Below are 24,531 nucleotides of genomic sequence, written 5' to 3' on the forward strand. Positions count from 1 at the left end.
TGACTTGTTTGATGTGCTCTCCATTAGGGCCCAGAGTGTCCAGGTGGCAGCAGCCTCACTGTGAGCACAGGGCCTCCCTAACAAGAACATGGAGCAGGTAGCCTAGAAATACAATTTAATGCTTTATGCTATTTTTTTTGTATATTCTGTAATGCCTATGTATTTAAAACTTAGTGTGTGAGCAGATTTACAAATGCACTGTTCATTTTAGGCCTTCTGTGTATATCATGTAATTGGAAAAATATAGCCACAGAAAACAGTTAATTGTGCTCCCCCCACTGTTAGTGCTAAAACACACTCGTACTTATTTTCCTCTGTATGGTGAATAGATTAGGAATGAGGGTTCGTATGAACAATATAAAAGATGTGAAAATTCCTCATATTAAAAGTGGGACTTTAATATCAAAAAACATAGAGAATTGGGGCTGGGGATTTAGCTCCGTGGTTCCACCGCCTGCCTTGCAAGCACAGGACCTGAGTTTGATCCCTGGTACCAAAAAAAAAAAAAAAAAAAAAAAAAAAAAAAAAAAAATATCCCGGAAAAAAAAAAAAAAAAAAAAAAAAAAACAAAACATATAGAAAAGAGACTGCAGTTTACACCAAGAGCAAGTGTCAGGATTCTGGGGCTTGTGCCACCAGCCTAGACCTTAGCTCTTTTGTGCGTGGTGCTACAACCCTGCCCCTCATCCTCTACTAGTAAGGACTATGCCTCCCAAATGACTAGTCCAAGAAATGGTTGGTAGGTAACTTAGAATGCCATTTTAGAAATTTGCAGATACATGAATATAAAATAGCACTTAGGTGGCTGAGAAATAGCAAACTGAGGAAGTTGCTAAATGCAGTCTGGTGGGAAGAGAATGCACTGAAAGGCACATGTTGTTGGTGTTCTTTAGAAGGTTAAAAATCCACCATCAGAACTTTTGTCAAGAGTGAAAATAGGAAGCCGCTCAAAAGTTTCAGAGTGAAAAATTACTATGTGCCTATGTAATAGTGTTTTTCTTTGTTATGTAACGTTTTCAAAGTTTTAAGTGATGGGGAGCATGCTTGTTCAAACAGTAAAGTTTTGAATTTTAGCAAAATATGCTGCCTTCTTTTTGTATGGCAGTGGTGAGACTAAGAAAGTAAGGTCCTCAGTCCTTTACCCTCATTATTTTGTTTTTGTTTTTGTTTTTGTTCATTTTGATACTGGGGACTGAACTGGGGACCTTGAGCTTGCAAGGCAGGTGGTGGAACCATTGAGCTAAATTCCAGGCCCTTTTACCCTCAGTATTTCTGACCTGAGCAGAAGTCCATCATCTGAAGCAAAATGCCTTTTCTAGTGGTAGTTAGGTATTTCTAAAGCCAATGACTCATAAAGGTTTAAGGCAAATTGTGATGGTGACGAGATCATATATTGATTGCAATGCATCCATTTGTTGTAAATATTGAAACTGAGGATTTAAAGTAACAGATGATACTAGAATGCTATGACTTTTTACGTGGTGAATTTAATAATTTGTTTTATGACAGCATTAATTTTCACTGTTTTAAAAATACTTTTTAATTTCCTCAGTCTTTCATAACCTATTTTTATCTTGTGAATACCAACAGAAGGACCTGGTGGGGTAGCCAAGAGAAAAACTAAGGCTAAAGGTATTTTCTACTTTTCAAATTAGCCTTGAGTCAAGTTTAGTGCCTGAAAATGCATGAGGTTTTCTGGATATGTAATGTAAATGCAGCTACTAATGCTAAGTAATACGGCTTTTTTGGTTTTGAGTAGTTGTTTTTATAAAACTTCCTTGGATAATTTTCTGCTTGAAGCATATAATTTTATTTTATTACTATTATATTTTTGGTACCAGGGTTCAAACTTGGGACCCTGTGCTTGCGAGGTGGGCAGTAGAACTGAGCTAAATCCCTGGCCCTAGCATATAATTTTAATTAATTTCTTTTTTGTGTTATTACAACCTGTAATAGTTTTTAAATCAAGAGCTTACAGCAGTATGCTACACTTGTTAGTGTTTACATTAAATTTATATATTCACTTCTTAGCTTGCTACCTAAAACTTTCCTTGTTTTGACCTCTTAAATTACTGCTGTATAAAAGATAAATTTATCAGTGATTGATTTTATTTCTCTAACAGCTCTAATACTGTCTTTGAGCACAGTAAAAGCTACGGTGGTCAAATGTGTACTTTGTAGTAAAATGAAGTTTGTAATCTGGAGCACTCCAGATTATGCTCCAGAATTTGCTATGGCTGATATTTTTATTAAAATTATCTATTGAGCATTATTGTAGGCTAACAGTTCAATATTACAGTTTTACTTCTATCCTTACAATTTTTCTTATTCTCATGTAAATGCTTATGTTCTTTAGGCAGAGGGCATGGTAGAAGTGCATGGTTGTGTGTAAACTTGAGACAGTCTTTTTGTTCAAGTACTTAGCATATTTATAGTATTATGATGAAGCATGAACCTGTGAGCCTTTCACTGTATGCTCTGCAGATTCTTATGACTTGTATGTTAAGATGAGTGAATTTTAATTGTTCTATCACACCAGAATAAGTCCCAGGAATAAAACAATTTTTGCCATTTTATTTTTTGCAGTAATGATGAAACAAATATTCAATAAAGATATTTTTAAAATCTAGAAATGCAAATTAAATATTAAGGGTTTAATTTTTTTAAAATATGAAAAATAAGGCCTGTAACATTGTACAAGCATTTTACTGTTTTGTAATGTCATTTTCTGTATTACTCTACAAACACTGAAGTAGATTGAGGACTTGGAGAATGATTCTCTATGAGTGCTGTTCTGTATCCTTACAGGATTTTGATGAGATTTTGTAGGAAGATTTGAAGAATTTCTTGGTTCTTTACTATAAAATTCAATTAATAAGAGAAGCTTTACATGACGTTTTTGTTGATTAATCAAAGACATTCCCAGTGGAGGTGAACCTGTGGCAGGTGTACTGCAGCAGCTATTTGTAAGCTCTAAAAGCTCTAAAAGGTTTGTCATCCCTGGTCTAGAAAGATGTAATACAGAATCAGTTTTTTGTGTGCACCACAAATATAGAGCTCATTTTGAATAATCTTTGTACTTATGAATTTTACATGAGTTTGATGAGCAAAAATCATCTTCCACATTTTATTATGTTAAAAAAATCTTTTCTTGGTCACTCCTTAAATGCTGCCTCATGCAATGAACACCTTCCCTCATGTTTTCTTGATGAGAGACCAAAAAGGTTAAATTAAAATCTGCTGAACTACTTTATCAGGCTGTATTAAAGCAAATGGAAAGCAGTATCTCATGTGAAGTTTAGAATTAATTGTGTATTCCATTTAATGACTCCCTCTTCCCTGAAAACATAACATGGGAGTCATGTATATTGACGTGTGGCTCTCCATAAAATCCTAGGAAAACATGCTTAAAGGAGTACTGATTTTATAATGTTACCTTTTGGTTGTCCTTTTAAGTGGTGCAAATAGTGATTTTAAATTTTCATATGCACGGAAATTGTTTTCTACTTAGCTAAGACAACTAAATGGTATTTAGCTTTTATGTGTTCATATTTTTCTTAAGGACCATCGGTACAAATATTTTCAGGGTATAATGTTTTGTTTAAGCTAAAATACTTTATCTTTGTACAAAAACAAGTTACAAAAAGCTTATTCTTAAATTGTCAGCTTAACTTATGCTTTTAGAAAGTGTGAGTTAACCCGTTGTGTAAAGTGCTGCTCTTATGCATGGACTCTCTTTAATATTGCATGTTAACCCCGTTAGGACATATTGTACCACACTTCAAGCCAAAAAAGGCCAAGTTTCTAGCATTTTTTATAACTGATACTTTACAGATGTCTACATCTCTTATTAGCTAACTTAAAAATTAGTGAATTGAAGTTTGCTTTTTAAATGAACATTTCCTGTGGTGGGGGAAGACGGATAAAAAGTCAATGCTTTTTCACTAAGTGGCTCTTCAGTAAGTTAAGAGATGTCATCAGTAAACCTTTTTTCCTTTGATTGGAAAACATGAAAGTTAAAGAACCCAGTAAAGCAGAGCTCAAGAAGGAAAAGGAGAAACTGGTATCAAGGAAAGAGAGTAAAAATGAAGAGAGAAAAAAGGGGAAGAAAGAAAAGGAGACTGACCGGAAGGATAAGAAGACTGCTGATTCAGGTATCTCCAGGAAAGAGTCTCCTAGGGGTAAGAGGGACAGAGAGGAGGAGAAAGTGCACCTACATAAATCCAAGGGAAACAGGAAAACGTCAACCAATACGAAAGACAAAGGTGACAGAAAAGAAAGTAGAAGTTCTGCGGGGCATGCGCACTTGGAAAAAGGAAATAACCATAAAAGAGCTAAAGCCTGACCTGTGTTCCTGGAAAGTGGTCATATTCTCCAATGAGATTTGCTGCTAAGGGGCTTAGGAAATTCAGCATTATTGCTGTGATTGAGGGAGACATGTACATTAGACACTGAATGTATTTATTGGTGCTCAGTAAGCAAATTTTTAAAAATTTAATTATACCATGTCATGTTTCTAAATTCAGGAAGACAAGTCTTTAAAAATCGTATAAAATATGTAATAACTTGTATTGTTATTTATTGATCACATATTCAGACAAATATATAAATTGTAATGGATTTATTAATATATGAAATGCTTTTCTTGAAATTAAGAGTATTAAGATGGCAGTAGTATTTTTTTGCAGCATGGCATAAATTTCAAGTATGCTAAGTATTACAGCTAGGCAGGAAGTTATCGTTCTCTAATTTCCCTTTGTTTTCTTCCCTCCTTTCCCTTCCTGCGTCCTTGTTTTTCTTTCTGCTACTCCTACCTTCTTTTCTCTTTCCCTATCCCAGCTCTTCTGTGTTCCCTGGCTCATATGCCGTGTCCTTTCCCAAGGCCCACACCAGCAGCCCCAGATCAGTCTTTCAGGAACCCCATCTTCCTCTGGTTTCACCTATGTTTTTCCCTTCTCTAGTCTTTTACTGTCTCCTTTACACTTCTCTGCTCCCCTCTTACGCTACCTCCTCATCCCTTTCAACCTACTCGCTTCACCTATCAACCAGCTTATGCTTAGTGTTTAGACCAGGTCAAATCCTCTACTTTGTTCACTCTGGGTATCCATATGAATAAATGCTAGAATTTTATTTAGGAGAGCCATTTCAGAACATTGTATTTATGAAACCTTCACAGACTCAGAATAGTTGTGAAAAGGCTTTAATTATTTTACTTTAGGCTATATTTTTACAGCGCACCCTTTTGGTTATTTTGGTTGAATGGCATATGTTTTTTTTCTTATTTGATTGTATCATAACTGCTTACCATTTGTAAAGATCTGCAAATTTGAAATCAGAATTTGGTCCACCAGAAAGCATTCAATAAAATAAAATTTTAGTAACTAGTAAACTTCTATAAATGATCTGTACTCTTCTGTGCATGAGGTTCTAAGTCTCTAATTTTGTTTGTTTGTTTGTTTGTTTGTACTGGGGATCAAATTTGGGTCCTTGTGCTTGCAAGGCAGCTGGCACCACTGAGCTAAATCCCCGGCTAAGTCTCTAATTTTGATTATTGGTTCAGAAAAGTAACCTGATAACAGAATCAAAAGTACTTTCAAAAATATTTTGTTGTTTAAAAGTTATCCTTCACTTTTTCTCTGAAGAGCTGAAAAATATTTTATTTGCCAAATTAAAGATATTTCAAATCAGAAATAAGTAAACTAAATGTTTTTCCAAAAGTATCATAGATCTTTTTTCTTTTATACTAGCAATCTCTTGGTAAATAGAGTCAAGCTAACATTTAGTTGATAAAAATTCCAACTTACATACTAGAATTATATAGCAAAGGTGAAATCTTAGAAAATAATCCAGTATCTTTATGTAATCCACTTCTATTATTCTTTTTAGATTAAAAACTAAGGCCCAGAGAAGTTTCATCATGTTGGCTAATCAGTATTTCGCTGTTTGTTTGTTTGTTTTGGTATCAGAGGTTGAACTCGGGACCTTGCACTTGTGAGGCAGGCATGATGACACCGAGCTAAATTTCCAGCCCTTGCTGTTGTTTATATAGGTAACCAGAACATAGTAAAGCACACACACAAAAATTGTATGTCTCATTTGCTTGGTAAATAAAGGATCCTGGCTTCAGGTGAGTAGATTCCCCAGGCCAGACATGCTTTGCTTCTTCCTACTTCTTTCATCAAATCAGTACCCTACTGGTTTCTGTCCCACTTTATTCCTTATGGACAAATAGCCCCTGGGAGGCCCCAGATCCTTCCATCGCATTTTCTGGAATGAGTCTGGGAGAAAAGGGATCAAACTTGGTACCTTGCACCTTGCGCTTGCGAGTCAGGCGGCAGTACCACTGAGCTAAATCCCTAGCCCCTGAAAGAATTTTGACTGGCATGATTAAATCTGGTGACCAACTGTGACTGTTCTTGAAGTTGAGGATCATCCTTGTAGTTAGTTTTCCCAGACTTGTTCCTGTGCACAAAGTTTTGGAGTGGGGTCTGAGTGGGTCTTAGCCTCTTCAAATGTTTCTCATAGGAAAAGAGGGCTTCTGAGACAAGAAGAGGGAGGCTTTGAGAACTGGACAGAACCAGAAACAAATTAGATACCCATTTTACATAAAAGTTACGTGATTTTCAGTCTATATCCTGACGCGACATCTTGCTGCTGAAATAAGTGGAGAGATTTTTTTAAATTTATATGTAAATTTTTAAATTATACTTTCTCTACGAGTGGCTTCTCTCCTTTGCAGAACAGTAGATAATTAAAAGTAGTTTTATTTTTCTCCCTTGTATGACAAGATTATTGAATTTAGACCATTTTAGTAATTTTTACCTTGGTTTTTGAAGTTCAGTGGCAGTTGGGAAGTAACTACCATAATTTGTAGGCAGATCAGTGGAAAAGTTTTAGAATAACTTAATCAGCATAAGCACATAAGTATTTTCTATTGCTATTTATTAAAGTACTTAGAAATGTTTTAGTTCTCTTACTCTTTTTTCCTTCGAACATCCACTCAAGAATTAAAATGGCTTATAGATGAGAGAAGGCTACAGAAATACTATCAATAAATGGTATGGAAAAAATAATTGTATCATTTCTAGTAAAACATTTAAAAAATTTCAAGAGTATTTTTGAACTGGGACTTTACTTCTTTTTCCCTCCCCTTTTTTCTTCAATAAATTAAAACTTCAGCTGAATATTTTTGCAGTTGAAGTTACACTTTTCAACTGCATTGATATTTAGGGTTCAACTAAAAAACTTAGTTAAGCTTCAATTAAAACACAATAAAAAGCCTCATGATTAGGGTTAAAATTATGGTTGTCTTGTTTTATATTGTGTGTTCACTTTTATCCAATAGGTTATTTTTTATTTCTCTTTGATATTGTTATCTAAGGATAATTAAAACCAGAAATATTATCTTTTTTAATTAAGTCAACTAAACATAGGGAGAAAAATTTTATAAGTGTAAGTAATTGAGAATCAGAAGTAGTTTGGGTAAACATCTGAAAAATGAAAATTAAATATGAATGCTTTTGTCATATCTCTAACAAAATTCTGATTTACATTATATGAGGTGATATTTTTTTAAAAAATGACATTGGCATATTTTTCCTTAAACTCTGTGTGGTAGTTGATGACATGTGAGTAAAATTGTCATCCTAAAGATGATCAAGTTTCACAGAAACACTTGAGAGCCTATCAGTTTTTCCAAAAATCTTTTAAAAAATCAATTCTCAAATTAATTTCTTTTGAAGCACTTATATCATCATTGGATCTTTTTGTTCACTTGTTGGGCTGGCTTCTGTCTTGTTAACGGCTTGTGTGAAATTTCACTATTTCTAGTATTACCTCTAATCAATTTCTTTAAATCTTTTTTTTTCCTGCATGATTTTCAGCTTTACGCCCTGGGTGATTTATATTGTATGTACATGATCCCACAACATTTCCCAATGAGGGAGAGATTGGTAAAGAAAATGACATAAAATAGTAAGCAAGATTGCTTGAGTTACTCTAGGAGAACTATTTGAGATAATTCTAGAAATATTTGTGCCATAGTGTTTTACATTATTGTGACCTGCTCAGCTATGCAGCTTTTTAACTTCAGCAATTATCATAATTACTTCACTAATAATTCCCATTAAAGAGTAGACTTTAAAATTTTTAACAAATAGACTTTTCAATTTTGATTGCTTTAAGTTAACTAGTAGTTATTTCCCATGAAATGGTCTGATGACTTAGGTTATGTCTTCTAACTCTGGTTAATATCTTCTGTGTCCTCAGCTATTCTTATGCTAATGCTTATTAGCAATACTCAAAATTGAATACTTGGTTTACCTCACTCTAAAATGCTTCTTGGAAATGGTTGTTTTCCCCGTTTGTACGTTGAAGATAACACTGTCTTCCAAGGTGGCTGTGAGACCCAGCTGATGCTGTGTACATGTCAGCACCTGGCATATCATTGAGCATTCAAGAATCCTTTTTGTTTTGTAAAATAATAATTGAACCAAAATGCCTCAGTTAGAGCTTAACAGTTTGGAAGCACTGGAGCAGTTATTCCTATTCCTACTTTTGATAGGTTATAAGCCCTGTTCCTAAGACCTGTATTTATTGTGTAAAGTATTTTTTGGATTCAGATCTGTTATGCTGTGTTCATTGAGAAAAGTAAAAATATCATAAATATTGCATATGTGAAAGGGCATAAGGATGCCCTTAATTCTTTAAATGATACTGTTACAACATGAAAATATAGGTTATGAAAATTAAAGGCAAGAAGTAAGTTGCAGTCCTAAATACAGTATTTGGTACAGTTGAGACTGTTAAAAACCAGCCTAATTGTGAAAATTGTAAGTTTGTTTTCTACTAACACGTTTTTCATGGAAGCATCCTTATGGTTAGAGGTTTTTTATTTCAGTCTATAAAAAGACTGTTTAGTCCCTAATACCCAGTACTACAAATCTCAGTGTTACCATGTTTCAATGGAAAAATATATCCATCATTCTTCCTCAGGATAGCAAGAATATATTTACTTTTGTTTCAGAATATTTTCCAAAACTCTTTTGGTTGTATATGTTTAATTGATTCAAATTAGTTTATGTGGACAGAAAAACCATTGATTGTTTCACATAGTTGGTGGTTAAGCAGTGTTTGTAGTAGTCTCTGTCACCATGTCTGGATTGTCCAGGACAGTTGGCTTCTGTCTTAGGCAGAGTCATATATTAGTCCTGATCCTTTTGTGATAGGAGGAAAGTGGTGATTGGTGAGAACTGAGTCGTGTGAGTGCCCACTATTAAAACTGTTGGGTGGAGGAAAATTGGTTTCCCTAAAAAAATTAACATTTCTTTTACTAGAAAAAGGGGACTAGGTTCAGGACAGGCTAATGGTGAATGCTTACACAAGGCTTTTCATTTGCACTCAAAGCTACAAACTGTAGTTTGTTTTCCTCTTCTCCCATGCCTGCTTTTGCCCCTGCTTAAGTAGAGTTGAGTGGGATGTGTCAAAATGGGTATTCAGAATAAGCTACGGGAAATAGAAACCCTATCCTAGCCCTTGGTTAGCAATGACTGAAGATAATTGAAAACATGTGAGACAATACTGACAATGATAAAGACACCCATTCATTTACTACATAGATTAGGTTGATTTTGTTTTTAAACACTCCATTTCCTCCCATTGTATATAAAGAGAAAGTTTTTAATCCTGAGGAAACTAAAGAGTGAATATTATGTAACACACTAATAAAGGTTAATTTAATGCAAATATTGTTTGGGTTAATATGAAAAATCCTCAATAATTATCTTCCATCATATATTGGTAATTTGCCTAGGATATAACTGCATAAGCTCGATTTTTATTACTGGCTTGGCTATAATTTTTCATAGAAATCAATTTCTGCTAAGTTTCAATTTGGTAATGCTACAAGAAGTCATTTCTTTTTTTTCTTTTCGTACCTCAGATGATTTCACTTGATGTATGTAATACTCCATATTGAGTCATAGGTACATACATCATAGAAATCTTGTTTACATCTTTCTTGCCTTAAACATTGTTTTTCTTGTATTTTAAAAGATTAGAGGGAGACTTACACTTAAAATGTTTATATTTTGTTTAATAGTTGTATAAAACCACCATGTTCTGTGTCTTTATTTCCACTAATTGATTCATTCAGCATCTGCAGTGTATCAGAGGCTGGGTAAGCACTGGGGATTCAAATAATGAACGTATCTGTGAACTCTGTGTTGATATGCTGCATAATAAACAAGGGACTGAGGGAGGATATAGAAGTGGCACTATTGTCAGAATATGCGTAGAATGTGCTCCTGCTGGGTGTCCACCTCCTGCTCCTCCTGCATGGTACAGCTCAGCTGTCACATCTGCTCTCCCATGCTTCTGACCTACCCGAAGAGGCTGGACTCCACCTGTTCCAGTTCCTGGGCACATCACCCTACTTTATTTTTGGGTATGCTACCCTTAGATACTACGAAGTATCTCTGATGCCTATTCTAGAAACTGAACAGGTTTTAAATGTTTGTTTATTGAATGGTAAAAGTACAAAATAGCTCATCTAAAATATTTTAGATCTATTAAAGAATACTCTTGAAACTAAAGGAGACTTTCAGTTTTAAAAAATGAAAGCTCAGTAGGTTCTTCAGTAATTGTGATGTTTTAACTTCATAGATGTTGCTTGTAATTGTATTTGTGCTTCTGTGTGTAAAGAAGGCGGAGAGCATTTTTTTTTCTTGTTTTGTTTTTTCTTTTTGAGTCAGGGTCTCACTATATAGTTCAGGCTGACCTTGAATTCAATGTGTAGCCCAGGCTGGCCTCAAACTCAAGGTGATCCTCCTGCCTCAGCCTCCTGAGTGCTGGGATCATAGGTGTGTGCCACCACCTCTGGGTCAAATTTTTCTTTAGAAGAAATAAAGAAAAACAATGGTTTAGAAACATGTATTCACTGGATTTAAATTATCTCAATTCTTAAAACTTTTTTAAGATTTACTATTTTATCTTTCTGTATTTGTGAAAAAGTTATAGTGGCAGTAACTTGCTCAACATGGAATTCACAGGTAGCTGGCCTGGTTTAAGTGCCCAATCCTATGCACATCTTTATGTTTTGCATGATGTTAAAGTGAGTATACTTTTTACAGCCTCTTTTCAGTCCCTCTTATTTCTGAAATCAGATACATAGGAATCTTTTGGACAGTATCTTAATTCTTCTGTGATTTACATTGTCATTTTTTTTCTGAAATCTTTCTTTGGTCATGTGTAGACAGTTTGAATAAGATGTGTCTTATTTTATATCATGGGGCAGCCTTTTAAAAGTTCCAAGTAGTCGCAGAATTTTGTTTCGTTTTGAGGCTGCTATTGGTATACTTAGTAAGATTTGTAGTCAGTGAGTATAGAAGCCAGAGACAAAAACAAAGATTAGCACAGGTAGTTAGTATGTGTGCCTTTCTGGTGCATGGAGATCCCAGAATATTTCACAAGTTATACATACTTGTTAGCCTTTTGGGGGGTATATTGATTCATATACTATTTGATCACTTGCCTTAGAAGCAGCATTGTTCTGAGCATGTGCCCTGCGCAGATAACAGTATCTGGAGAATCTGGATGAGTTAAGACAAAAGTTATCCATCAGTCTACCATTACATTAGTAAACTAAAGATTAACTGATTTTGAAAAATGTCAGCTTTTTATGGGGTATGTGTACAAAATCTTTTGAAACGAAACACTATAGCTCTCTCCCAGATTTTATGGAGGGAGGAGTTTACTTGTCCAGTTGTCTCTGCACCTATTGTTTCCACACCCTCAGCCTCCATATCCACAGATTTCAACCAATCATGGGTTGAAAATATTTAGAAAAAGAAGTCACAGGCCAGTGATTTAGCTCAGTGGTTCTGCTGCCTGCCTTGCAAGCACAAGGTCCTGAGTTTGATCCCTGGTACAAAAATAAAAAACAAAACAAAAAACAAAAGAATTCACATCTGTACTGAACATGTGTAGACTTCCTGTCCATTATTCCTGAAACAATATAGTTTACTTATACAGCATTTACATTGCATAGGTGTGAGTGATCTAGAGATATTTTAAAGTATAGTTAGGAAGTACACAGGTAATATGCAAATTCTACTTCCTTTTAGATAAAGGATTGTAAATCTTGTGGATTTTGGTGTTTGTAGGGATTCTGGAGCCATTTCTCAGGGATACTTAGGGATGACCATAATACTTAGCAAAAGTGAGCCCTTCCACTGAAGGGCTCTGTGTCCCAAGGCCTTGCTGGAACTCACACCCTGGCTGACTTCTATCCTGCTGCATCCTTCACTAATAGCCCCCCCCCATGTATATGTATTTTTTTGTACTGGGGATTGAACTTGTGACCTTGCACTTGCAAGGCAGACGGTTGGAACCACTGAGCTAAATCCCCAGCCCTAAATACATATTTTTGAGTGAATGAATGCAATGTGTAATTTAATGGGTTTACAACTATCACATGATATGGGAAGAAATGCATCTGTTCCTTCTTATTATGATCAGCTGTGTTGGGCAGTGGTGAATAAAGTTATTACTGGACCAGGGTAATTGGATTATCAATTGTTATGAATGATGAGTTTAAAGTGCTGATTTCATTAACTTTTTATAACTTCTCCCATTTTTAACTAAAATTGGGGTGACAGTTCCACAGTTATTAAATGTAAATTTAAAAATTTTTTTCTAATGAGTTTATAAAAATAAAAACATGTTTGAAGGGAATTGGTTCATTTTCCAAATCATGTCATGGGCATTACTGTGGCCTCACAACATTCATCCCTAGATAAAGAACATAAGGCATCTGATCATTCTGTACCTTGTGCTGGCTCAGGAATGGAAATGGTCATGGTTCTGTTAAAACTGAAAGATTACTGGGAATATCTCAGAAAGATTTTCTCAAATCTAAGAATGAAGCAGAGCAAGACATGTCCTTTTGTATATGAATGCCATCTTGTCTGAAAGAACCTGATTGCTGGCCCGAGGAGACAGCTAGTGCTGAGAACCAGCTAGCCTGCCTCTGCTCTCCATGTTGACTTAGACAGTAAGTCCTTGTATTGCAAGTTGGTGCTTTGTTGCATATACGCCCCAGCAACATGAAAATGGACACATTTCAAAATTTTTGAATATTTATTCCAGTATTATGTACTTGTCATTGTACTTCCTAATAAACCCAGCTTGAAAAACCTTTCATTTGATTATGAGTTGGAGTTGATCTATTATGTTATTCATGCTTTTCATTTAATTATTTGCTTTTTGCCTCAAGTCTTATAAACCAAAAGGAATTTGGGTGGCAAATAAAAGTAGTATAAAACCTTGTAGAGCCAATTGTTTCTTATGGTTATTAAAACAATTCCAGTCTAGAACATGTTTTCTTAAGTTTTAAAAGTGTAGGGGTCTAGAAAAGATACAGATCTTCATTTTCTCTGACATTTACAGTGTCATTTTTTTTCCTGATTTTACCTCTAGAAGAATCTGTATTAATATGTTTATAATTCAACCACAACTTTGGATCTAAAAGAAAACTGCATAATATTTTCTGCTGTTATGTGTCTTATTTTGTTCTGTTATGTTTTTCATATGTTTTACCATTTTGGGTTTTGAAGACAGATAGCTTCCAGTTGAGTTAACAAAAGCTGGCTTTTAGAGGCATTGCCTGTCTAAATACTGGTATACAAGTAGCCTCAGGCATTTTAGTATGACAGTTCTTTTTCCAAATGAAAACTTTCTCCAGATTTAGTGGGAAAGAAATTTTCAGGCAGTCTAATCTTTACTGTTTTTTTTAAGGGTAGGAAAAATTTATTCAGAGAAAGACAGCTTTTGTCTGAGAAGGGGCACTGGAAAGTGGGTTGCCCCTAGTCTTTACTGTTTGATGGGAAATTATTGTTTATTTTACTAATGACACACATTTTGAAAGCATACTGTTTATGTGGTCAGGGAAAGATGACGAGTTTTATTCAAAATGAAAATTTTTGGAAAGTGAAATAATCATTCTAGGACAATAGACATGAGCCAGGATTGTGCAAAGCAGACTAGACCTGTGGTGCTGAACTGATTAATGCTGGAGCAGAGATGTACATCTCAAGCAAATGGTGGTAGGGAACTTGATGTGAATCCCTGTCCCACCTCCAAGCCTTTAGCCAGTCCAGTGCAGCCAGTGGTCCTGAGCCTGAAGGGACTTCTGCAGCCAGCTAGGGCAGTGGGCACAACTGAGTTTCTTTCAGTCCCCAGCAGATCTTTTGGGACAACTGTTCTATTACAGCTGTTAGCTGAAGTGCTCAGAGTGCTAAGATAAAACAATTTTAAGGATTTTCAACCTTTTCCCCTTCATTCAGCAGAATTTGGCAATGAATATTTGCAAAACTATCTCACTCAGTGGAGAGATGTAAAAGTGAATTATTTAAGTGGGAAGGGGCAGAGTATTGCAGGCCTATATTTAAATTAAACTCTGATTAATTATACAAGGGCATCATCTCTACCCTTGCATAAGTTGAACCACAGTTAGGACCTGTGAATATTTATGATCCTTTTTAATCAATTTTATAGTGAGACACTTAAATATAGAAGGCAACTATATATTGGTGTTTGTGCTACTCCTCTTTGGTTTTGTGTGGACTTAGTGTGTTGGAAACAGGTAAGCAGAGGAAATGTAAGTTATATGGCTAGTAGATCCTGTTTATCCCTGTCTCCCAGTCTCTTAAGATTTGGGAAGAGGAATTTGACATTTTTATTTATTTTTCACATTGGTAGAAAAATGAGGTATGGAAAAGGGAGCAATAAGGAGCATACAAAGAAGAGTATAACACATTGAAATGAGAAATTTCCAGCCTATAGTTGGCTAAGGCAGGAAGATTGTATGTCTGAACCTAGCCTGAGCAATTTAATGAGACCCTGTCTCACACATTTGAAAAGGACTTGGGATATAGCTTAGTATGGAGGGTCGGTCTGGGTTTAATCCCCAGCTATACAGGGGTGTTTAAGGTTAGGAAACCATCTCTCAGCACTTGATCTGCACCCTTTTAACTGCAGAATACAGCCATGTACAGGGTGTTTCCTGGAAAATGACACTTGCTATGAGATTCACAGCAGGTGGGAAAAGCCCATGATACACCCAACAGAACCAGGCTCCTGTTACTAGTTTGGTTTTCTAAATAGTACTAATTGATACATTTTAAGGTTTTGTATGTGAAATATCAAAAAATGAATATAGTCTACATTATATCAAAGAACTATATGATAGATTTATAATAGATTTTAGATTATTAAAATCAGCTTTCATATTAATTTGTTCTTAGGATTTCTTTTTTTAAAAATACTTTTTTCTCCCCATATCTTTTAGCTCATATAGAATAATATAATTTCAGTACTTGTAACCATGAGAAAGTTGTAAGTAGTTCTAAGAGATATCTTCATAACTGATCTCTTCATAACTTTATAGTTTATCAAGAAGAATAAATATTACACAAAAATCAAAATAGGGCACGCACAGAAATAATCCAAAGTTCGAGTGCATGCATCACAGTGGCCTCATTACTGAATTCTGAGCTCAGGACTTAAGAGGTAGTCACATGAACACGAAGCTTGAACTACTTTTGGCAAGTTTAGTCATGACTATATTTCAAAGATTCACGAATGAAGTAATTTTTCTTTAATATTTTAAATGCAAAGTAGAAATACTAAAGACCCATATAAAGTTATAGAGGAAATTGTTTCCTACCTCAACTTTTAAGCATGTAATGTTAGAAACTGGATCACGTGCACTAATTAAATGCTTGAGAATATTATTTTTCCTGGTTTAATATGTCAAAAAGAATAAAAAGCTTAAGTTAACTTTGTGAATAAAAAATGCAGGCCTTAAAGAGAGAGCTGCTTCAGAGCCGAACTTCCCACCACCTGAGGCTGAGCCACACACTGAGCCAGAGGACCAAGTTCCCTTGGGGACAGGTAAGTTGTCCTCAGGTTGCAGCACGATGTACCTAGCCTGGCAGGTGGCCTTTGCACTGTTCAGAGTCTTGTTTTACCTGCAGTATGTTGCACATTGTTTACAGAAAGATGAATTATGTTTTCTTTTTGGCTTTTTTGAGATGAGGTCTCACTGTAGTTCAGGCCTGCCTGGAACTCACTACATACCCCAGGGTGGCCTTGAACTCACAGCAGTCCTCTTGCCTCAGCCTCCCAAGTGCTGGGATTACAGGCATGCACCACCATGGCCAGTTTATGTTTTCTTTCTAAAACTTTAAACCTACATTTTTTTCCTAGTAAAAGTTTGCATAGGATAATTTTAATCTTTGAGATGAAGACTCTAAGCTGCAGACATTTGTTTATAGCCCAGACTCACACACTAGCCAGGAACAGCAGGATCCAGCGCTTGCTTTATTTTTTTTTTCATTCCAATTCCAGCATTGTTGTCCTAAATTATGTTGACAGTATAACCCATATTATACACTGATCTTGGCATCATTTGCCATAGTTCAATAAAATATAAGTAATGGATTCCAAGTCTTTTTTATGTGGGAGTCTCTTATTGGCGCTAAAGTCTCCGGATCTCCTTTTGATGCACTGTGAAATATGTTTTATATTTAGGTGGATCTGTACATCTGCAGTCTCCCTAGGGTCTATGACCTTATAGGTTAGGAAATCTTTAAAAATTTTAATAAATTAGTAAATAAAATTTTAATCTTTTACTACCACTTTTTACTCATTATTTTAAAATACTGTATAAGCTTCTGTGTACATATTTTTTTCATTTACATACTAGTTCTCAAAAGTTTGGTCTAATTGTGCCACCTATTGGAAGTGTTCAGTATTATATGTTCACTGGCAATTTATTTATTTATTTTAATTTATTTTTTAATTTTATTTTTCACTGGCAATTTAAATACTGGATCCAAAAGATACTGATGAATTTAGATTTTCCTTCCTTCTGTATTTTAAGATTAATATCCTAAGTTTTATTATTTTTCAGTAATAATCCTAGGAGAATTTGTTTTCTCCTTCCCTTTCCTGTGAAATTGCCATGATTATACCATGGCTCTGGAAAAAGGATCTTTTTTTTTTAAAAAAAATAGTTTTATAATTAAATGTATTTGGATTTAATGCCTCACATTTTACTTTGTACTAAGTGAATTTATGATTTTAAAAAATCTTGTTTTTAAAGCCAACACAGATGTTATTTACTTTCTATTCATTTTTGTAAACTATTACTATTGCAAGTTGTTGATAATCTAGTCCCATAATCTGTTGATTTATTACTAGTCCATGTTCTTTTCAACTTCTTGGTAATGTTTGTTTTGGTTTCAGTGTTGTCTCTAAACCTTTCGCTTATTGTGCCCTTGATTTCTCTTTCTTCACTGACTCTTATCCATTTATTCTATAAACACAGTTATGTAACTCTGATAAAAATACAATAAAATAAAGACTCGACCCCTCTCTGCCACCTAAGCCCTCTCATCACTACAATAGGCGGGCTTTTGAAAGAAGACTGTACAGTAAACTTTTTCCTTATTTATCTTCATTCTTTTTTTAAAAAAAATGAAGGCTATTTTATTACTTCAAGTGTTACTGATAAAAAAGTTCAGCACAGCTGTTCCATTTAAAAAGTGAAAGTACATACTACATTTGTAGCTCAATAAACAGATGAACACGATGTCTTTGAGTGACATAGTAAGAGTTGAGCATTGTATAGTACATCTTATGAGGACCATAAAAAACAACTGTTTTAAAGTTAGTGATTATGAAGCAACCACACATCATAGTTTCAGCTTTTTTCTTCTTCTACCATCAGGTGCTCTGTCCATTTTATGCTTGTGTGTTGAAGGCCTTGGTCCTTGTTTCTTTTTCTCTGCCTTCTCATATCCTCATCCTTTAACTCAATGCAGTCTGGCTTATGTCTCTACTAACCCTCTCTAAGTGAGAGGAAGAACATTGACAAAACCATGGAAACATGAAATGACATGATGCAGTCACTAAATTCAAACACAGCCAGTTCTGGTAGTAGAAGATTCTGGAAATGTACGTGAATTTTAGAGCACTTAAGTTCTTTCCCATGGAGTGTACATTTTCACTTGGGGCAAAGGGAGCCATGAATGTGTTAAGCAAAGAAGCAGAGAGCATGACCCTGTACTTCTAGCAGCTCACACTGCGTTATCTCTGGCTTGTGCCCTTTGCAGCTGTGACACTGGGAATCCACTTAGGAAGCCATCATAGATGCCATGGGAGGTGGGAGGGAGGAGCGGAAGCTAGACAGCTCAGTAATTGTGCCAGAATATAAAGATGATTTGTGAAATATAAACATCTAGAAAAATAGGAGTTTTATGCCTTAGAAATGGTTTTGTTACATGATTAGCATAGGAATACTGTACTTAAACTTTTTCACTCCCTGAAGTTCAAATTAACTCATTTTGATTTTTGTCATTGAAGATTAGCTCTCTCACATACTGCTACTGTCACTGACATTATTTCATATGATAGCATTTATGACAACAAGACCCAATCTAGTGGTGCTTTCATTCACTGAACAAACATTATATTTGTTATAGGGTTGATAATAGTGTCAATGTAATTACAGTTTCTTGTTTGTTGTGTGATATTGTAGTAACTCTGATACTCCAACAAGAAGTACACTGTTGTAAGCACGTCATCAATCATGTTAATTTTTCCTGCTCACATTTATTTGAATCTATGGATCTGAGTGTCAGATGTGTTTCTCCAAAGCGGAAAGGACCACCAGTGATGACGTAAGGCTATCTATTAACTTGCAGACTTCTGGGAGTGTTCCAGCAACAGTCATCTCTCTGGGCCCCCACGCTGGCAAGCTGCCCTTTCTCTTGCTGGTCAGGGGACACAGGGTACCATATTCTGTAATCTTGTTGATTTTTTATTTCATGGTTTTATCTTTTATTTCTAAGTACTTCCCTTTGTGAAAACTTTGTCCTCTCATTTTATGAATGTTATCAATTAGAAACTGAAGTTATTTTGTGTCTGATGAACTTTTTAGGGAAAAAAAAATCTATACCCAAATTATTTTTTCTTTAAAGTATTTTTTTTCATTAAGTTTATTGGTACTTTTTAGGTATACAGTATGGCTACATTCATCATTGGGATCTTTTACCTTTACATGATGTATTTTGGTTTTAAAAATCTTAATAGTAGTCTTAACATTCATATTTACTCACCAAATAAAAGCACTTGTAAATGTCTAACATGTTTATCAACATAGGAAAAAAGTGGTAAACTGATAAGAAAAAGATGTGCAATTGTTTAGCCAAATACACTCATTTTAATGTATATGCACAAATGCTATATTTGAATGTTAGAATCCCCCAGTAATGTTTAAATATATTTTACTTAGTAATGTTTTATAATTATTTTAGAACCCCAGAATATTGAAGATGAAGTAAAAGAACAAATTCAATCCATTCTTCACGAAATGGTACACACAGAACATGGTATGAATTAAAATCTATTTTGTCATAAGTTACTAAAATGTTTAAATAAAGTTACTTTGGCATTATTTTAAAATTTAAATGTTAAATGGCTATTTGAGGTTTTAAAAAATTAGTTATTAGAGAATACTCTTTTTGAAATAACACTAGATGTACTTTATTTTACCCAACCTCACTATGAAGGAACTCTTTTTTTTTTTTTTTTTTTTTTTTTTTTTCTTGGGGATCAGGGCAGAGCACAACACAGTCCAGTGCCAGGGCACCTGTGCTCCAGTGTCCCTGGGCAGAGGACTAGTCTTTGTGGGCTGTAGGAGGCTTCTCACATAGGTGGTTTGAATCTGTAGTTGTTTTTCAGTTGAGAGATATTTTGATTGTATTAGCATATTAACAAACACGGATTGTCCCTATTTGGGGTACGGTGTGTGATCGGACACATGCGCACAGTGTGTAATGCTCAGAAGAGAGGCTCAGATTTTTTTTTTTTTGGTACTGGGGATCGAACTCAGGCAGCAGAACCACTGAGCTAAATCCCCAGCCGAAGGAAATTATTGAATATATCTAGTAGTAAAATGGTAAGAAGCCAGTCATGGTATTACATGGCTGCAATTCCAAGCACTTGGGAGGCTGAGGCTGAACAATTGCAAGCTTAAGTCCAGCTTGGACTATAGCAAGATCCTGTCTCAGAAAGAAAATAAAAATACATGAATATAAGCAAGTCAAAAGCAATGATTCATCACAAATAGATTTGAAAACAGAGCAGATTAAAATGGAACACAAGCGAGCTATGGTGTTTATCCAGTAGCCACTGTCAAGCCTTGAATTTTATTTCATGCTTGGCTGGTTGCCAAAGTAAAAAAAGCAGGAACTTAGTTATATTGGTCATATTCCCAGAGAAGTCAAAAGCATACTATTTCCTTAAAGAACATAAAAATATTCTCCCAGCACTCAGATCTAAAAAATTCCTTGTATTGAGATCTGTAGAAAGAATATTAAATGATATTCCAGAAACCATTGTTTTAAGGGTATGGCAAGCAGGGAGGTAGAAGCCAGTGCTTTAGAATTGTCTAAATCTCTTTCATGAAGCATCCCTTGATAAAAGCAGAGAACGTGGCTCTAAAATGTAATCCAGAAAAGGATTGCAAAGGCATGTGACACTGTGGTATCCTGATACTCTTGATGGTTTGATGTGGTAACTGTAAAGAAGGAAAAGTAACTTGTGTTATAAAAATAACTCCCTAGCATTTGAACTGGATGTTCTGAGGGCTACTGGTGGTGTAGGAACATATGTCCTTTAATTACCAGCTTCTTTGTGACTAGAAAACCACTTTGCCTAGATGTGCATTTGCCCATAAGATCAAGTGCAGAATTTCTCTTCCTATAGCTTTAAAAAAATTTAACCTAACTCAAGGAAGGTTGAATCTAAATGAATAATTTTACTATAACGAGGGAAGAACTATTATGGTGACTTGGTGCTCTTAACAGGCTTCTTGAAGGAAATGACATCTTCATTTAGAAGCTGAGAGATGATATGGAATCTCTGCTGGCCAGTGTAGTCAGCAGAGGGCATAGCATGTGTGAAAGTCCGGAGGCAAGAGTGTTGAAGCCAGACATGCTGACACATGCCACTCGATATTGCAGCACTGAGGGAGGAGAATCACCAGTTTGAGTCCTGCTTGGACAACTTAATGAGACCCTGTCTCAAAAAATTAAAAGGTCTGGGGACATAGCTTGATATAAAAGCCCTGGGTTTGATTTCTAGTTGTGCCCCCACCCCGCGAAAAAGTCATTCAGAATAGCCGGTACATTGGATGAATAAGTAAAGAGTGATGAGGGAAAAGAATATTAAAATATTTGATTCAAGGAGTGTTCAGGATTATTGTGCATCTTTCCTGCAACCTAAAAAAAACATGGATGAGAGGGATCATCATGCAGCAGGGAGGTCAGCTAGAGTAGGTTGTGTGGTAACCCTAATGAGTCCAGATGGTTCATCAGACTCAAATGTGGAGATGGAGAATAGAGAGAAGACAGCAGTAATATAAGTGGGTCCGGGTGGTGGCCATGCAAAAGAGGAAAGAATCCTCTTGGACCTGCTTTTTATAGATTTTCTCCTTAGACAATTGTAGGGGCAGTCCATGGCTTTCAGTATGATTTATCTGCTGTGATCGCTGACTAGATAGCTGCAGCCCTGACGACTCATCCAAACCCCAGCCGCGTGCACCTGGGTACCAGATGTCTCCATGTCAAGGCTGTGTGGATATCTCCGACTGAAGCTACACAATACTGAGCTGTCCTCCCTGTCACAACTGTCCTGGCTCTCCCCTTGCCCCAGCCCAAATTGCTCCTACTCTAGCCTTTCGTATTTTAGTTAGTGGAATTTTCACCCAGGCAGTGTATAAGCTAAAACCCAGGAGTTTTCCTTGATTTACTCTGTCTTGCAGTTTGAGATGCAACAAGAAAACTCGCAATTTTTTTTCCTTTCTTAATTTCCTGAAGATTTGTTCTTACTGTAGTTCTTACTCACCTTAGTGTATGAATTTTTTTCTTAGTCCTAGACCGTCACTGTTTTCACTAAAGGAAGCACATTATAGCCTGTCAGTGGTAGCACGTCTGAATTGCCAGCATCACTACTCTTGTGCATCGGGCCGTTATTGAGGATAATAAGGGTTCCTTGAACACAGTTAAATAGTATGACATCTGATCTGATAAAACAGCCACTATATGACTAATGAGCAGGTCACGTATGTAATATAGATTTGCTATACACAGTGGCATTTCACATCCCAGTGAGATGAGAGAGGAATATCTCCAGATTTCATCATATTACTCAGAATAATGTACAATGTAAAATTTATGAATTATTTCTGAAATTTTTCCACGTTAGTCTCATGCTGTGGTTGACCATGAGTAACTAAAATTTCAGAAAGCAAGACCAGAGGTACGGGGAAAACTACTGTAAATAATGGCTTCATAAATAGGCCCGAATGATTCAGTATACTTGAGAGCCTCACTATGCCACACTAAAGGCAGAGTAATTAAGTATTTCGTATAACTTTGGTGGAAAATTCAATAGCAGCAGAAATAGTAATATGGTTGTCACTGTAGTGAGACAAGAAAAACACCTAAATATTTAAGGTGGGTCAGGATTTCTCTAAGCATTTTAAACTTTACAACCATGTCAGGAATGGGTGGTCATTACTGCCATTTTATAGAAAGGAGATGTCAGGCAGAGTAGGTAATTTGCCCATGGTCACAGAATTGGTATGAAAGAGCCTTGGTCCAGAGCCAGCCCTTCCAGAGCTTACACTCTTCACTATGCTGCCTCAAACAGTCTGGCCCAGTTTATAAAACTCTTTAGTTAAGAGTGTTATTTACTGGAGCTTCTCTGTTGGAGGCCAATGTCATGTTACTATGAGGATAATTTTTAGGCACAATGACAATCTAAACCATACTGCAGTGGAGCAGTGTACTCTGTCCACTCAAAAGCAGAGCTATTCAATATACTATAGAAGCTAATTACAGAAAATAAGATACACATCTTTTCTTAACTAAACATTACACTTAGGATAGCTGAGATACACAGGATAATGCAGGTAAATCTGACCTAGAATCTGATTTAGATAGGTAACTAACTATATGTTCTTTGCATTAGAACATTTGCATAGACATTTAAAGTTGTTACAAGGAATTTGTGTCAATTTTCAGTAAAAAATCATGATGTGACCTTTTCTGATCTAGTGATAATTGAAGAGGCATGTATATTCATAATTATGAATTCATATATCAAATATTTATTGAATATTTATGGTTAGGCATGGCCCTAGGTGCTGGGCATATATAGCAGGCAAAACTTGGGACATGCCTGTCCACATTCTGGGAAGAGGTGAGTTTATGTTTACTTTTAGTCTGACTAACAGGTGGCTAGAGTTGAAAAATAGCTTTAGGGCAGACCCAGCACTTACAGTAGCCCTGAGAGGGGATTACGTTGGCCATCCTGCAGAAGGGTTTTTGCATCTGAGTTGACAGCTGTTGCTGGCTCCTCACTGTACACCCATGTCTCTTTATTCCTTACCTGTGTTGAAGGAGAAGACCTGCAACAAGAAGAGGAGGGGCCAGCAGGAGAACTACAGCTGGAGGAGGATGATTTCCTCACCACTTCTGATGTTGATGATAGATATGAGATCCTGGAACCTGAAACACTTCATGAAGGTAGAACATATTTATTTGGTTTCAAAATAAAATACAGCAGTTGTAATTGTACCTATTTTTCTTAAACCCCTTTAAAGTACTTTTAAAAAGTTTAATGTTCATCAAAATGTTTTTAGAGTTGAAGCTTAAAGCTTCAATTAAAATGAATATTTCTATAAAATAAAGACTTATTTCGATTCAGTGCACTTCTAAAGAAAACTCTTATACAAATCTCTTACACAGTTTAGTGAAACACCTCTGCAAAGTACTTTTACTGTATTCTCCTGCCAAAGGTGCTATTTGTTACACCTAACCTATGGAATGGAATGGTTGACCTGATAACCTATTATTTTGGCTTGTTCTAACACAAAGTTTGTAATTATAAGCTGTAGAATATAATTCTTAACTTCTGTATTAGACATTGGTAAGCTTTTTCTCTTAACAGCCAGATCATAAATATTATGGATTTTGCAATGGTCACCACTGCTATCATTGTGAGAAGCAGCCATCTACCATGTTTAAATAGGTAAACTTTCACTTATTGATCCTGTACAATATAGCTGCCATGTGGTTACAAGAACTTTTTTTTTTTCCAGCTTTAATTGAGTTTATTGGTACATTTTAGGGATACAGTACAGTTACATTCATTGTTGGGATCTTGTACCTCTACATGACAAGTCTTGATTCTCATTTTTTCCCCTTACCTCTGCCCTCCCTTCACCCCCTCCTCCCCTCCCCATCTACAAACACTTTATTTTCATCTTTTCATTCTCTCACATTTTTTTCTTTTCCCTTTTTACTCTTCCCCTACCCATCCCACCTTCCCTACACCTTTAGCTCCTTTCTTCCCATTTCTAAATGTCAGTAATCTTATTAGAATCTTATGCATTGTTGC

At 35.6% G+C, this 24,531-nt stretch overlaps 1 protein-coding gene across 3 annotated transcripts in view; it reads left to right on the plus strand.

The window, feature by feature from the left end:
- Positions 1-24,531, plus strand: part of Asph (aspartate beta-hydroxylase) — a 208,466-nt gene that overhangs the window by 19,243 nt on the left and 164,692 nt on the right. The window contains exons 4-6 of one of the 3 annotated variants that reach the window (XM_010640510.3): positions 15,859-15,951; positions 19,380-19,454; positions 23,532-23,657. In XM_010640510.3, coding sequence (XP_010638812.2) covers positions 15,859-15,951; positions 19,380-19,454; positions 23,532-23,657 — 294 coding nt within the window. Of the gene's footprint in view, positions 1-1,590; positions 1,633-4,016; positions 5,461-15,858; positions 15,952-19,379; positions 19,455-23,531; positions 23,658-24,531 lie in introns of those variants that run through there. The other 2 variants (XM_019210134.2, XM_019210135.2) reach the window with 2 other exon arrangements.

Source organism: Fukomys damarensis, unplaced genomic scaffold (assembly GCF_012274545.1).
Source record: "Fukomys damarensis isolate Sample0158 unplaced genomic scaffold, DMR_v1.0_HiC HiC_scaffold_5, whole genome shotgun sequence".
NCBI lineage: Eukaryota > Metazoa > Chordata > Mammalia > Rodentia > Bathyergidae > Fukomys > Fukomys damarensis.